The sequence below is a fragment of the Sinocyclocheilus grahami genome, unplaced genomic scaffold (genome assembly GCF_001515645.1).
Source record: "Sinocyclocheilus grahami isolate Dianchi unplaced genomic scaffold, SAMN03320097.WGS_v1.1 scaffold465.1, whole genome shotgun sequence".
NCBI lineage: Eukaryota > Metazoa > Chordata > Actinopteri > Cypriniformes > Cyprinidae > Sinocyclocheilus > Sinocyclocheilus grahami.
In genome coordinates, this window is record NW_015505644.1 from 547,661 (window position 1) to 565,254 (window position 17,594).

General features: G+C 37.0%; 1 protein-coding gene across 2 annotated transcripts in view; it reads right to left on the minus strand.

The window, feature by feature from the left end:
* frmd3 (FERM domain containing 3) overlaps positions 1 to 17,594 on the minus strand; it is a 73,919-nt gene that overhangs the window by 44,636 nt on the left and 11,689 nt on the right. For both annotated transcript variants that reach the window (XM_016235274.1, XM_016235273.1), the window contains exons 2-4: positions 8,505 to 8,609; positions 7,484 to 7,526; positions 5,435 to 5,513 (exon numbers count right to left, since the gene is read on the minus strand). In XM_016235274.1, coding sequence (XP_016090760.1) covers positions 5,435 to 5,513; positions 7,484 to 7,526; positions 8,505 to 8,609 — 227 coding nt within the window. The remainder of the gene's footprint in view (positions 1 to 5,434; positions 5,514 to 7,483; positions 7,527 to 8,504; positions 8,610 to 17,594) is intronic.

Sequence of the window (17,594 nt, forward strand, 5' to 3'; positions counted from 1 at the left end):
CCCTGCCCCGGCGGGCAGCTGCTGCCTCCACGTCCGCCGGCCGCAGAGCCCCAGCCTGCTCGTCGCCGAGGGTGGCCCCCTGCGTCCGCCCCTGCTCCCGCGCCGCATCCGCAGCAGCCTCAATTGCGGGTACGGTGATGGTTCTGCTGGTCCCGCTTGCAAGGTATCTGGGTGCCTGGCTAGCGTTACCCAACCCTTCTCGTTGGCTTCTGCGGACCATCAGCCTCGGCAATGCGATTCAGTTCGCCTGGCATCCCCCCAAGTTCAGTGGCATCCACTTCACGACAGTGCAGGCAGCCGATGCTCCTGTCTTGCGTGCGGAGATCGTAGTCCTACTGGCGAAGGATGTGATAGAGCCGGCCCCTCCAGCCGATATGAATAATGCCGGCTCGGCTCCTCAGCGAAAAACTTGTATGCGTTGCACCGGCTGCCTTTTTATGCTCACGCTGTGATCAGCGGCAGCTGGATGCAATCATCGCATGCCATTGTGCATTGGCTCATTTAGTTTACACTCAAAGTGGATTGGTCTCTCTAAGCGAGATCCCAATTTGTCGGTCACTGATGTGATGTCTCCGTTCCCTCCTTCAGGGAGCGAGGGTTACATACATAACTGAGACGTTCTTTATATATAGTTCTGATTGTATTTCTTACAAAAGATTATTCAAACTTAATTTAAAATGTACTTTAAAGGAAAACTTTTAATTTGACCAAAGTTTTACAAAGTGCACTTTTTAAAAGTGTACTTAAATGTGTTAAGAGACAGTCATGAAAGTGTCTCTCTTTAAGTACATTTACAGTATGTGGCATTATATTAAATTTATATTATCTAAAAGTACAGTTAAAACATGTAAAGTACATTTGAAGTACACTACTAGCGCACATGTAATACTCCAGTGCACCCCAAACTCCCATGAGGAGCATTAAAAACAACAGTTTACTGAACAGGATGCTTTGTCTCAAAGTTTGAGAGCTTTAAGGCGGTTAGTCATACCCTGCCCCGGCGGGCAGCTGCTGCCTCCACGTCCGCCGGCCGCAGAGCCCCAGCCTCGGCTCCTCAGCGAAAAACTTGTATGCGTTGCACTGGCTGCCTTTTTATGCTCACGCTGTGATCAGCGGCAGCTGGATGCAATCATCGCATGCCATTGTGCATTGGCTCATTTAGTTTACACTCAAAGTGGATTGGTCTCTCTAAGCGAGATCCCAATTTGTCGGTCACTGACGTGATGTCTCCGTTCCCTCCTTCAGGGAGCGAGGGTTACATACATAACTGAGACGTTCTTTATATATAGTCCGTTGCCTCTGCTGCGATCTAGTGTTCGTCCTGGCGGCATCCAGGTGTGGACTACTTCGGGCAGTAGAGGGTTACAGTGGTGGCAAACCCCTCAGGGAACCAACCCTCAGGGGACAATCACTCCTCTAGCGCTTTGAGCCGCCAGTTGAGCCGCCAAAGGAACGCGCTGGGCCCTCTTCAAAGAGCGTGTGATGTCTCCGTTCCCTCCTTCAGGGAGCGAGGGTTACATACATAACTGAGACGTTCTTTATATATAGTTCTGATTGTATTTCTTACAAAAGATTATTCAAACTTAATTTAAAATGTACTTTAAAGGAAAACTTTTAATTTGACCAAAGTTTTACAAAGTGCACTTTTTAAAAGTGTACTTAAATGTGTTAAGAGACAGTCATGAAAGTGTCTCTCTTTAAGTACATTTACAGTATGTGGCATTATATTAAATTTATATTATCTAAAAGTACAGTTAAAACATGTAAAGTACATTTGAAGTACACTACTAGCGCACATGTAATACGGTCACTGACGTGATGTCTCCGTTCCCTCCTTCAGGGAGCGAGGGTTACATACATAACTGAGACGTTCTTTATATATAGTTCTGACTGTATTTCTTACAAAAGATTATTCAAACTTAATTTAAAATGTACTTTAAAGGAAAACTTTTAATTTGACCAAAGTTTTACAAAGTGCACTTTTTAAAAGTGTACTTAAATGTGTTAAGAGACAGTCATGAAAGTGTCTCTCTTTAAGTACATTTACAGTATGTGGCATTATATTAAATTTATATTATCTAAAAGTACAGTTAAAACATGTAAAGTACATTTGAAGTACACTACTAGCGCACATGTAATACTCCAGTGCACCCCAAACTCCCATGAGGAGCATTAAAAACAACAGTTTACTGAACAGGATGCTTTGTCTCAAAGTTTGAGAGCTTTAATGAGTTTCTAGTATCGCAATTGGCCGGTATTTAATAAAAAAGTAGATACCCTTCTGTTCTGGCAGGATCTCCTGATTTCCAGAGCAGAAATGTCTAGACAATCTGCATGTGCACACTGGCAAACCAGACCCTATTTCAGTACACTAACATTATAGGACCTGAGCACTCAGCACTACTGTTGCCTTTCAGAAACTTTACTTTTGTAAGGCCTACAAAACAACAGTTTACTGAACAGGATGCTTTGTCTCAAAGTTTGAGAGCTTTAATGAGTTTCTAGTATCGCAATTGGCTGGTATTTAATAAAAAAGTAGATACCCTTCTGTTCTGGCAGGATCTCCTGATTTCCAGAGCAGAAATGTCTAGACAATCTGCATGTGCACACTGGCAAACCAGACCCTATTTCAGTACACTAACATTATAGGACCTGAGCACTCAGCACTACTGTTGCCTTTCAGAAACTTTACTTTTGTAAGGCCTAAAATAAATGTAGATACAACATGATACACCTCACAGAGGTAAGTCTGAACTGACAATGGCATTTCAGACAGAATAAACACATGTACTTCAAAAAAGAACATAATCCCTATGAGAATCTTTATTTAATTTTTTACAAAGTACAGAAAAAGTGCATTCGGTTGTGTTCCAGGTATGGAGGAGCTCTATATTATTTATTTAATTTATTTTGTTATCTAAAAAGTACAGTTAAAATGTTTTAAAGTGCACCTGAAGTACACTACTAGTGCACATTTAATACGATTAAGTACATTTCTTTTTCATAAGAGTTATGTGACATACTTTCAAGTGAAACAGGATATTCAAGGAAAAATATATTATAGGATGGTTTGCGGGACATTTCAAGAGGTGAAGCAAGTTATCACATTTGATGAAAAAATATAAAAACAATTGGAATAACGTGCACTCCCAAATAGTTCACAATAAGATTAATTGAATTATTTGATTTCATGTTGACTTATGGGGTTTGCACAAAAGGATTGCAATGCATTGGCCAAACATTTTTGTGCACTTGCACATTTCTGTTTTCTCCATTCTCGCTCTTTCTAACCCACTGCACTCAAATCTATTCTTTATATTAAATATTAAACAGAGAAAGAGAGGTAGGAAAGAACTATACAGTAGCTGTTTTCTATGTCAAACTGAGCTTTAACAGAAAAAAAAACTGGTGCGGAGGAGAAAATAGCTTGAACGTTCACATTAATGCATCTCTTGCATCTCAATCCCTTCCTTCCTGTTTCACATGATGTTCCCATTTAACTCAAATAACCTGGGCTCCCCGATACACTCTCACACACATACGCCTTTGCACTCTTTCAAGCTTCATCCTGGTTTTCCAGCGTGCAGAGAAAGCGTGGAAGATCCAGAAAGACAAATACATTTATCTTCACAGTTCAGATGGTGCACATGCACTGAGCATCATGTTGTGAGAGCAGCACTAATGAGTTAGTCACACTAACAATCTGTGAGTGTGTATGTGTGTGTTTGTGTATCTATGCAGATGTCTGTGCATGCATGTGTGTGTTTGAGATGGAATCAAAGCTCGTTTTTGGACCGTTGCTCTCTGATAATGTTAGAGGAATATGTGACACACACTGACACCGACAGTCTCAGTTCAGTTCAGAATATTTTTGCTTCCTTTTGAGGGGAAAAAAATCCTATTAACATATAACTGAGGAGTAAACATGTTTCATATTCATTTTTGGAAAAATAAGGATGTCCAAAATGATGAAAAGAAAAATCTTTTAAAAATCTAGTTAAAAACAAAAAAGTTTATGCCTAATTAAAAAGTTTTTGAAATTTTTGTAATCACGTGGGAATGATAGTATTTTTTTTAAGTATTATTAAGTTTACAAACAATATTATGAACTCAAACTAACCTTGTCATTGTCAAATTAACTGATATTTTGGTGTGGTTTACAGTTTGGCCTCTATGTAGTATATTTATAGTTTAATGATTTTAAAACTTAAATAATACATATATTAAAACATAATAATATAATTTTTTTTTTTTGCATTTTTGCTTTTATTAAAGAAAGTGAGGAGGACAGGATCCAGAAGGACCACAAGGCTATTGGCTCTAACATAATATTTTTTTAAAAATTAAAAAATAATGATGCCAAATATGTGAAACCTCATTATAAGCTGTTTAATTTTTCATGGTTATCTTCATTGCAAAATGGTCATCTAGACATTTTCCCCACAAAATATTGAATAGATATCTCTCATATGTTGCACTGGAAATTTCGATTTATTCTAATGAATCGTTTCATCCTAAAACACCGCGCTCTCTCTCATATGAAGCACGGGAAAGATTGATTCATTGTAATGAATCGTCTGATTCATTCTAATAAACAGTTTCATCCTAAATGCTGCTGTTTCTCATATGTCACTTTGAAAAGTCATCCTAAACAGACTTTCTCATACGAAGCTTTGGAAAGCCTGATTTATTGTGAATTGATTTGTTCTGACAGTTCATTGTAAATAAACAGATTCCAGAAAGATTCAGCAATACGAGTCCCTAAAGCATGTCTTTTTGAGCTAAATCAGGGAGTGTTTTTTTACTTTTTTTATTTTGAGTATAAATGTATCCTCTCAAATGTAATGTTGTATCTCTAACTAGGATTGTTCATTCAAAAACCCACATTGATATATATACAGAATAATGATCCACCTATTTCACAAAGATCCACCCACCTACATATTTCAGGCCTCGTCGCTGAATAGAGCGAGGCGAATGCAATGAGATTTTGGAAAATGTGCTTAATTATTCTGAAAATAATGTACAAAAAGTTAAAAAAATTAGTTTCTCTTTTACTTTGCACAATATATATATATATATATATATATATATATATATTTTTTTTTTTTTTTTTCTTCTTCTGGTTTTTGGAGTGAAGTATGACCCAGCCATGTACTTGACAGGTTTCATGAGATTGACTATAATGAGATCCCACTGCTTACTTTAACATGAAAGCAGCCGCAGATCAGCCGTTCTGGCTTCAGCTGCAAAGTAAACATGCTCTTTCCAAATGAAACTGGAACAATCGTTTTAAAAATGCAAATCTCTTCCAGAGGATCCTCTGTCTTGTATACTTGACTTGAGAGATTCCGAGCTGTTTATGCTGTGACTGGCCCAGGTTGTTTTAATGTTATTCTAATGCCATTTGAACATTAGATCACAGTCCTGTTACCTTGTCAGCTCTTCCTTGATCTTGATTGGCTCCTGAGGGTAGAACTTCACCCTGAAGCACATAGTGTACGGCTGCTGACCTGAAAACAATCAGACGAGGGCAGAGAGAGACTCACTTGAGGGTAAGCCAGTAAATGTGAGAGAGATTATGCAGAGAACTGTAACCGAGGGCATGAGGGGAGCTAAAATGATTATATTAATCCATGAGATGAGGGAAGCCCCTCTGGTGAAGAATGAAATGAAGTCTTCAAAGATAAACGTAATGAATCTGAGAAGTTTAGAGCTTGGAGGGAAAGATTGATTTCATTGACGTCACCACGATATTTCTGTGACATTTTCATAGGCAATACATACATTGACTCTTGTAAATAGCACTGAATGAAGCACAAACAAGCACAACAAACTTGCTGTTCTTTATAATTGTTTGGCCATTTTGCCAAACACATTTCTTGTTAAGAGTTGGATTTTGTGTGCCCTGTAGAATATGAAGGTCCTTTGTCAGTCACATGGCCATTTAAGTGATGATCTGCACTACTTGTGGTTGTTTCCAGAGATGGTAACATATGTTTTATTCTTGTGTTACAATTTTGTAGAATGTTCTATAGCCAGCCAGAGACATTGTCAAAAGCATTAATTATTGTCATTATTAAGTTGGCATTTCCAGTTAATGTAGGCCTGTTACATTCTGGCTATTATTATTAGGTTACTTTTATTATAAAATTAATATTACGATTAATTTCCTCCACAATAATTTGATAGCGCATCACCGCATAACTGACAAAAATAAAGATTATGCCATTAGCTTAGGCTACTCCTTTTAAAAATGTATTTTAAAACAGGTCTATTATAGCCTACAATGAGTTATAGGCCTATAGCCTAAATAAAATTAATGTAGGTCTGTTACATTCTGGCTATTATTATTAGGTTACTTTTATTATAAAATTAATATTACAATTAATTTCCTCCACAATAATTTGATAGCGCATCACCGCATAACTGACAAAAATAAAGATTATGCCATTAGCTTAGGCTACTCCTTTTAAAAATGTATTTTAAAACAGGTCTATTATAGCCTACAATGAGTTATAGGCCTATAGCCTAAATAAACCTGTTAACACTTCAGTCATCAATGAAACTTAAGAGCAGCTTTATTTTAAGCACCGACATTCAAAAACAACCTGTTCATACGTTTCTTCTCATTGTTTTCACTATGTTCGGGTCATAAGAGAAACATTAAGGAAATAAATTAACGCAGTAATATACCGCATATTAAGTAGGAGATTCGTCTCTCATCGTCTCTGAGAGAATATGTGCCGTTAATGCGTGCATCGTCAGACGCAGAAAGCGTTGTCAGTTTTTACTTTCACTTTCATGGTGGAAGACGTTCACCGGCATAAGTCTTGCACACTTGTTCACATAAATCTCGGGCCCTGCGGATTTGCGCTATGCCACTGCTTACATCCCCAGTATGCTACAATTCAAATGTGCACATCTAACCTTCCTACCACACAGGATTTTAGTTTTGATTTGATCTCTTCATAAATCGTCCCTCCCATTTTTATCTTGTTTTAATTTGTTGACAAAAACATCAATATTGTCATAATAATTTTTGCTTTATTTAGCTTAGTTCATCACAAAAAAAATTAACACTGTTGAAATGACTGAATTTTGCCTGCGACATCAGATCTACAGGTGGAGCTGGGGAAGGTGAAGGGTTTCTAATGCGCCATGTAGAGTTTCATGACAGAACTTTGTATTTTTGTTTCTAGATATGACTCTCTCCTTTACCGAAAGACTATGTTATTAGCTGTGGTGTAGTGGTTAGATCATGATCTCCTAAACTTTTGAGCTGTGGTGCAACATTTCCAGTTCCCATTGCATATTCTCTACCATATCTGTGAGCTTCATGGAGGAAAAGCCAAAAACTTAAAGTACGATATGTTTGAATTTGTGCTACAGTGCAAAAGAAAACAGTGACACTATGTTCACAATGTCTACTGATACCACTGAATCTGCCACACTGAGGGCAAAAACCAAATAAATAACTTACATTTCATCTGTTTCACGACTGGTTTGCTCGGATCCAACCAATGCTGTAAAACAACGACAAGAGACAGATATTATTGACTGCTGTGCACTGACAGCTAAAGATGGTGACAAATCAACATTTTTATGGTAAGCACTTTGGACAATCATCCTGCTCGGGAAATGATCGTAAACAACATTCCCACTCACTTTTTTCTATAACGGACATTAATATTACAACATAAATGACTGTAAATAATTCACTGCAGTGCTGCTGGGAGGTTTTCTGCTCGACTGAAGAAACATTGTCGTACATACAGTAAGGTAAAACCCCTTGGTCGGTTGTCATGGTAACTTTGTTCTGAATTTAAAGCCAGTGTGATACTTAAGAATGAAATATATATACCCTGGTGACAGTGTAGAAACAAGCATGTTTAAGATTTGTTAGATTTTGTACTGTAGTTTACATTAAGGTTCAAATGTCTGGGTTCTATTTCAAATCAATTCTGTACTTTGAATTCTCTATTCATCAACAAAATCCTGAAATCACAGTTTCTACAAGCAGAAATGTTTCCTGAGCAGCAAATCAGCATATTAAAATGATTTTTGATGGATCATGAGACTGGAGTAATGATGCAGAAAATTCAGCTTTGAATAAATCACATGAATAAATGACATTTGTAAAATATATTCAAACAGAAAACAGCTGTTTTAAATTGCAACGATATTTCACAATATTACTGTTTTTACTGTATACCCCACACTTTGCACAGTAGTGTATTTGCTACTCAAGAGACAGGATTTTAAATTATTCACAAATTATGTATTTACAGTAAGTTTACTTGTGCAGTTATTAATTAATGTAAAAACTTCTGCGGGAGTTTATTTTCAGATGGTGATGCGATATTGTCTTATCTAATGCAAAGATGTTAATTTTAAGTAAGGTTTAAATGCTTAAATGGTGTATCTGTTGAAGTTACCTAAACTTATATGTCAGTAGTTGCTTACTGAATATTGAAGCCAAAGAGTTGTGAATGTGTAGTTACCCTTTGTTTCTCTGGGTCCACATATCTGATGCCAAAGTAATCCTTCTCCAGCAGGCTGTAGTGATTACACACATGATCCAAGAGAAACTGCCCTTTAGTGTCTCTCTGGAGAGGAAAGAAAAATCAAATGAATACAAATCAAAGCCATAATCAAATCTGAATCAATTGCAGACAGGTCATTACATCAGAGATTTGGGATAAAATTGTTGTCTGTATAATTTCATCAATTTACAACAAGGACAAAATGCAATAGCATAAGGGACAAAATAGGACAAAAGTCAATATCTTTTTAATATTGGCTAATTTATTACATTTGTATTGTGCTGTATTCACTCACGACACTCAAAACAACCATAAAGTGTAACCAGTGCAATCTGATCGATGAAGAAATGTCTTATGAATATGTTATTTAATTTAACAGCACAAAAAGACTTACAGACTCACAAGTTATCAATTTGAATCAATCTGACAAATCATTCACTGAATGAACTCAATTAATCCATCTGAGCTGTTACCGAATCCACATCTGACTCTCTCACTGAACCACAAGTCTCTATTTTGACTCAAAATGAAGTAAGAATGTTTTGTGTTCCATTTGTCTTATTTGTGTTCTTGTTTGTAAAACTTAATTCAATATCATTACAGACTGGTTTTTCATAGGATAATATGTAAAATAAAATACATATTTTTTAATAAATAGTCATTGAATCTTAATTAAAAAAATTCAAACATTAAATTGAATGAAATCTTTAAAACGTTACATCAGTTTTAATGTATGTTAAGGTCGTGCAGTGGTGGACAGCCATGATGCTGCACACTGGCGTTCAGTGAGTGATGATGGCTTTATGGTCTGATACAGGACAGTGTCTCTGCTCCACTGAGCAGCTCTGATGACCATCAGCGTTTTGACCTTGCTGTTATTACATGTGACGCAGGGTGCTATAGCACACTCCTGATGTGTGAAACAAATCTCACTGAGAGCGAGGTCTCAATACCACCACAGAGAGGCTGCTGGACATTCTGCTCTTGCAGTATATGAAGAAAAATATCAACATCATCTTTCTTAAAGCTGCAGTTAATGAATTCAAAACAAGTTTGTCTCTTTCTGCACATGTGGAATGTAGATCAAGCTCTACAGTGGACAGAATTAAGAAGAGATTTCTCATATCATTGCTTGTCTCTTCTCTTACAATGATAGAAAAAAACTAGATTTTTGAATAGAAAGAACTACATTATACAACTGTATTAGTTATTAGTTTGTTGCCACAATTCTAAGGTGTTATATCTAACAATCTAAACACCTTAGCAATCACATAGCACCACTCAGAACACCTTAGTGTAATAAACACCTTAGCAACCAATAACAACACCCTAGAAACCACAAATAACACCCTATAATTGTAACAATACACCAACATCCACTCAGAATACCGTAACAACCAAACAGCAACACCATAGAAACCACATATAAAACCCTACAATAGTGACCTGTGATAGTTGGTGTGGTGCTATATGATTGTTAGTTTGTTGCCACTATTGTAGGGTGTTGTTTGTGGTTTCTAGGTTGTTGCTATATGATTGTTGAGGTATTCTGAGCTGTTACTTTGTTGCCACTATTTTACAGTGTGGTTTATAGTTGCTAGGGTGTTCCTATGCGATTGCCAAGGTGTACTGAGTGATTGTTGGTTTGTAGCCACTATTGTAGGGTGTTGTTTGTGGTTTCTAGGATGTTGCTATGTGGTTGCTAAGGTGTTGTGAGTGATTGTTGGTGTGTTGTTTGAGGTTCCTAGGATGTTGCTATGCGGTTGCTAAGGTGTATTGAGTGATTGTTGGTGTGTTGCCAGTTGCCACTATTGTAGGGTGTTGTTTGAGGTTTTTAGGGTGTTGCTATGTGGTTGCTAAGGTGTTCTGAGTAATTGTTGGTGTGTTGCCACTATTGTAGGGAGTTATTTGTGGCTTCTAGGGTGTTGCTATGCGATTACTAAGGTGCTCTGAGTGAATTTTGGTGTGTTGTTACTATTGTAGGGTATTATTTGTGGCTTCTAGGGTGTTGCTATGCGGTTACTAAGGTGCTCTGAGTGGTTTTTGGTGTGTTGTCACTATTGTAGGGTATTATTTGTGGTTTCTAGGGTGTTGATACATGATTATTATGGTGTTTAGATTGATTATTGGGGTGTTGCTAAAATGCTAAGGTATTCTGAGCGGTTACTTTGTTGCCACTATTTTACGGTGTTGTTTATAGTTTCTAGGGTGTTCCTATATGATTGCTAAGGTGTTCTGAGTGATTGTTGGTGTGTTGCCACTATTGTAGGGTGTTGATTGTGGTTTATAGGGTGTTGCTATGCGGTTGCTAAGGTGTTCTGTGTGATTGTTGGTGTGTTGCTACTATTGTAGGGTGTTGATTGTGGTTTCTATGGTGTTGCTATGCGGATGCTAAGGTGTTCTGAGTGATTGTTGGTGTGTTACCACTATTGTAGGCTGTTGTTTTTGGTTTCTAGGGTGTTGCTATGCTGTTGTTAAGCTGATCTGAGTGATTGTTGGTGTGTTGCCACTAATGTAGGGTGTTGTTTGAGGTTTCAAGGGTGTTGCTATGCGGATGCTAAGGTGTTCTGAGTGATTGTTGGTGTGATACCACTATTGTAGGCTGTTGTTTTTGGTTTCTAGGGTGTTCCTATATGATTGCTAAGGTGTTCTGAGTGATTGTTGGTGTGATACCACTATTGTAGGCTGTTGTTTTTGGTTTCTAGGGTGTTCCTATATGATTGCTAAGGTGTTCTGAGTGATTGTTGGTGTGATACCACTATTGTAGGCTGTTGTTTTTGGTTTCTAGGGTGTTCCTATATGATTGCTAAGGTGTTCTGAGTGATTGTTGGTGTGATACCACTATTGTAGGCTGTTGTTTTTGGTTTCTAGGGTGTTCCTATATGATTGCTAAGGTGTTCTGAGTGATTGTTGGTGTGATACCACTATTGTAGGCTGTTGTTTTTGGTTTCTAGGGTGTTCCTATATGATTGCTAAGGTGTTCTGAGTGATTGTTGGTGTGTTGCCACTAATGTAGGGTGTTGTTTGAGGTTTCAAGGGTGTTGCTATGCCGTTGTTAAGGTGTTCTGTGTGATTGTTGGTGTGTTGCCACTAGGGGTGTCGCAATATACCGGTATTGATGATAATCGTGATATTCAAAGCATGAAATATCGACATTGTGTTAATTTAGGGTGTGACGATATACCGTTATTGGCGATAAACACAATATTTCAAATGAACAGGACACTCATGATAACACGACACGTAAATACTCCAGCGCCAGTACCTGGTTTACCTCCCAGGTGGCAGTATTGTGCTTTAACACTGACACCTGTCAAACAAGAAGAAGATGCAGCGCATGCAGCTACTCCGAGAAGAACCATGTTCAAGACATGGAATGGGAAATGTTATATTTAACCTGTTAACAGCAGTTTCCTGTGTTCATATATTTAAATAAAGGGTGATTATTTTAATAAGTACCGCGTTTTCTTTAACTTACTTGTCTTTTTTGTATTTGTATTTGCAATCATGTCATGGTCAATACGGCCTGTGTGTAGCACTTTATTTCTTTGTTCAAATCTATTACACAATTAAAACTGATCTAGAAAAACTGAGTGTCCACATTGCTACATTCAACTCTGTAAAATGTTAAGTTGGTCGCAGTGCCATGCACTTATTCATCTGCAGCCGTTCAAGGCACACATAAAACTGAATTAGCAGCGCGCTTACTGCATGACTTCATTGGCGTCGGCACAATGATCTAAAGAGCTTAAAAAATGGGTATGCAAGTTAACAGGTTAAAGTATCAGTTTTGATGTTAATATTTATTCATCATACTGTTGAACTTGACAGTATTTTCTCTCTTGTTATTTCATAGGGAGCTTCAAAGTAGACAGAGAAAGCTTGAGTCTTGTGCCCTGTGTTTATCAGTATCCTAATGTTTATTGGGTAAAAAAGAAAACGAAATAAAGTAAAAATTAATTTGACTGACTTTTTACACCAATGTTTCTATAGATATCGCGATAGTTTCTAGGGTGTTGCTATGAGGTTGCTCTGAGTGGTTGTTCATTTGTTGCCACTAATGTAGGTGTTGCTCGCTAGTCAAGACTTTCACAAAACCTTAGTAGCTTTGTTGCACATCTGTTCTAAAAATTAATTTGACTGACTTTTTACACCAATGTTTCTATAGATATTGCGATAGTTTCTAGGGTGTTGCTATGAGGTTGCTCTGAGTGGTTGTTCATTTGTTGCCACTAATGTAGGTGTTGCTCGCTAGTCAAGACTTTCACAAAACCTTAGTAGCTTTGTTGCACATCTGTTCAAACCACATTGGTTCAACAATATAGAGCTGTTGTTAATAGTGTCACGCAATTGGTGGAATAATAACTTCTGCTTATCAATCCATTTAGAGATTTTTGTCAGGTTTTAGTGTAATTAGTGTCAGATTATTGCTGTAAATAATTAATATTTTAAGGGAAGACTATGTCACAGTTTTTGTTCTCTTTTGTTTTGCTTTATTTACAGAGGCCAATCTTCAGAAACTGTACTTTCTCTTGACAAACTAAAAGAAGTCAAATGAAATCTGCATGAAACTCCACATGTCAAACTAATTAAAAACTCTGCTTCTTACCACAGGTTGACCTTTTTTTTGTTGTTGTTGGAACTATGCTTTTGGGAAACACTGAATTATAGTTAAACTTTGTTTAGAAATGTTAAATGTTATGGTTTGTTTAAATGCTAATCCTATACACCAAATGAGCACTAGTAATAGTGATGCTTGCTTTAACAAACACCTCTAATGAATGAGCATGCATGCATGATGGAGAGAGAGGCAGGATGGGGAGAGATGATTAATTATTAAGGAGTCTAACAAGATAGCGTGGAAGACAAGTTGAAACACAAAGCAACCACACTGCATTGCTGCTCTTTCTTTAACTCTCCACCTTCCAAATTCCCTCCAAGATTCACTTAGCATTAGCAATGCCTCTGTCAGCAGCTGAACAGTCTGAACAAACAGAGTTTAGGACCGTGAAAGCTTTGCCCTAGATAAAATGTTCAGTAATTAATACCCATGCCATATCAATTATAAGTGTGTCTCCCTTAGAACTAAACGTCTAATGTTTGCTAATCCAGAGGTCGCAAGGATCTGCTCATATCATTAAGCAGAGGACATGGAACATGAGCAAAACAGGGAAGAGTGTAAATTATTAAATCAAAGTAACCAGAAAAGAAAAAGAAAATAGAAGATAATGGAAAAGGCAGATGTTAGCATTTTGCAGCGTGCATACTTGTCTTATTTGAGCGCCTGACCATGTGTGAAAGACAAACCCTCTGTCGATTCCCATTAACCCCACATTTTCTCAGAATGCATTAGTCTGTCCTTGGCCCAAATACATAGGAAGGATTGGTCAATGTTAAAGGCTTGGGGGTATGGTGACGCATATACATATATATATATATAGGCAATCTTACAGGACCTGCCTAATTCAGGATTAACTGAATTTCTGCATTGCAACAAGAATCTCTACATATTTAGCTGGATGCTGTTCAAAAGTCCACACATGGAATAAAGTCTCATAGTGTCACATTTTTTAAATGAAAATGATGTCTGTCCGCCAACTTATCTATTCAATTAGTGTGATTAACTTGAAAGAAGAAGAAGAAAAACAATCCATATCATTATTCATCCAATAATGAAAATTCTGTCTTTGCTTACTTTTATACTCTTATGAGTATGATCACAAAAGAACACAGAGGAAGATGTTTTGAGGAATGTTCATGCTGTTTTTATCAATTCAATCAAAGTCAATGGGGTCCAAAAGTAAAATGGGCATAAAAGAAGCGTAAAATGAATCCATGTAACTCCAGTGGTTTAATCCAAGTCTTGGGTCACATTGGCGAATCACTGGTGAATTTTGTAAGTCTATTGTCAATAGTGAAGTATGAAGTGCAGCTCCCACAGAAGTCACTTTCAAAGCAAGCAGCTTTCAAAATGTGCTCAGGAAATATTTCACACTCATGCAAAATTCCTGATCACACTCCTATTGAAATGACTGGATTTCACCCAGATTTATCGCAGATTTACTGTAAATGTGATCACACCTTTCTAAAGCAATTTGTAAAGGATACATTGTAAACAGTTTTGGCTTGTTGTCTGCTATAGAGGGGCTCAGAGAAGATATTCTATTTGATCTCCAATTTACTACACAGGTAATATACAAGAACTTATAATGGGAAACGGTAGGAGGCTGCTTTTATGTCCTGGTATTAATTAGAAGATTAGATGGACATACTCCTTCCAATATTTTTACTTTAATTAACAAAAATTTTGTTTAATTACGTCACTAAATCAAATCAAATCAATCACCAAATATGTATACAGAGGCCAAATATCAAACCTCATTGGTTTTTGCATGTCTCATGTCATGGCACAAGCACCAAGTAATGCTGCCATCTTGTCTTTTTTAGAGCTTGAAACTTTTGGACCCCATTGACTTTTATGACATGGACAGAAACGGTTGAAAAGTTTGATAAATATCTTTTTTTTTTTTTTTGAATGAACTATTAATTTAATCATGCCCAATAACCTGTAAATTCTTTAATAAGGAATTGTCCTACCATCTGAGATATTAAAGCTTGAACCACCGCCATGAGCTACTTCTTAATGGACATACTGTCTTTAAAAAAATGAGGTGCTCATTCAGATGCTGAAAAACTTTTTTTTTGCTTTTGTGACGTCAATGTCACAGACACTTCACACTGCAGATTCTGAATCCATTTAACAGTCCTCCTGTATTGTTATGGATCTGACCCTGATAACCTGTGCAACATTTATGGCTATAATGGGAGCAATCTTGAAACCATAGAAGCATTTCTCTGTTCGCCCTCTAATCCCTGAGCACAGGAAAGTGGATTATGCTGACAACAGGTCTGCAAATATCAAACCTCATTGGTTTTTGCATGTCTCATGTCATGGCACAAGCACCAAGTAATGCTGCCATCTTGTCTTTTTTAGAGCTTGAAACTTTTGGACCCCATTGACTTTTATGACATGGACAGAAACGGTTGAAAAGTTTGATAAATATCTTTTTTTTTTTTTTTGAATGAACTATTAATTTAATCATGCCCAATAACCTGTAAATTCTTTAATAAGGAATTGTCCTACCATCTGAGATATTAAAGCTTGGACCACCGCCATGAGCTACTTCTTAATGGACATACTGTCTTTAAAAAAATGAGGTGCTCATTCAGATGCTGAAAAACATTTTTTTTTGCTTTTGTGACGTCAATGTCACAGACACTTCACACTGCAGATTCTGAATCCATTTAACAGTCCTCCTGTATTGTTATGGATCTGACCCTGATAACCTGTGCAACATTTATGGCTATAATGGGAGCAATCTTGAAACCATAGAAGCATTTCTCTGTTCGCCCTCTAATCCCTGAGCACAGGAAAGTGGATTATGCTGACAACAGGTCTGAAGTGAAACTGAAAGATGATGCCTTTGTCCAAGTCTTTCTTCTGTTACTGTCTATATCTCATGCTCAGTTCACAATTAAAAATCTAAACATACTCTAAATATCACGTCTTCATTTCATCATCAGCTGCTACACCTGTCTTGTGTGTTGAAGGGCAAAGTGGACTAATGTATTTGATGATTTTTTTCTTCTTTTCATGATTTATAACTAGATGTACTGTGCAACATAACACTCCATGTGCACTGATTTACATTACATTCAATTGCTATCTTTGATTATGCACGTAGACCTGCAGTCTGAATATGTCATTGGCTGTATGAATAATTTGTGAGGTGACATTTGCCCCATTTCGCTTGCAACGCATAAAGCAATTCCTGCATCAGAAAAGAGCACAATTATTAGTGCATGCAAATAAGGACAGCATGTGACTGTTTCAAAGATGTTATGGTGTCACAACTTCACTAAAAAACAGTGTCATTAAGGATGTTAAAAGTTCAAAATGTCAAGTTGAATACAGAAAATAATTTGTAAAAGAACATTTAGGAGGAAGTACGGATGCAAAAGTGAGTGACTCACTATTTCTAACTGATCCGCTGTGATGACGGGATCATTCAAGACAATTAAAGTCACGTCATGCTAGAAAAATAGCCAAAGGATGTTCTATTTGAACTAACTTCAATGATTAAATTGAGAAATTTAATTGATTATTGATTAAACCTTGCATTTAAGAGTGAATGATCATTAATACTGCTTGTGAAGACAACAGGATGCTGAAAAGGGTAAATGTGGTACTTTTGTTCTCAAAATGAATCACAATGATTTGTGGCTGCATCATAAAACATTTAATCATTTTACACTGACAGCTTGAATGAATTTTCATGTTGTTTTCTGGGTTCCCTCGTGAAAAAGAAGTACACTTTAGCATACTTGTTAAAAGAGGAATAATTATGAAAATATTATACTTTAAAGAATATATACTTAATACTTTTCCGATACATAATTGAATGTTAATGTATAACTTAAATTGATATTACATGCAATTAGTTAAACTTTTGACCCACATCTTTATATTTCATTTAAAAAACGACTTCTATTTTCTATGAAATTGTCAGGATTGGACCTGTTTTGTAATGTTTTTCAGTTCAAGTTTTGCCTTATTTGGTCAAGTTCCTGTCCTCGTTTAGTTTGATTATGTTCCATTAATGTCACCTGTGTTCCCCTGATTACCCTGTGTTTAAAAGTCCTAGTGTCTGAAATCGCCCCCTATACCCTTAAATAGGGCACTATTTGAGGAAACAGCCATTTTTAGTGGTGTCCGAAACCATAGTGGATGTTCTCGAGTGCACTCATTCAATCCCACAATGCACTGCAAAAACGAGTGTACAACTGGTGCATGCTCAACAGCTAGATAATGCCCATAATGCACCGTGAGAGTCACGCACCGAATGAATTCCCGCATCTCGCCAGAAGATGGCGCCCGCAGCTGAATAATCAATCCGTTCATTTTTACAAAGCGCTCATCCATGGCGTACAGCATAATGTTTCAAATGATTAATAAACAGCAAGCACAAACTATGCAAAAGCGGCATT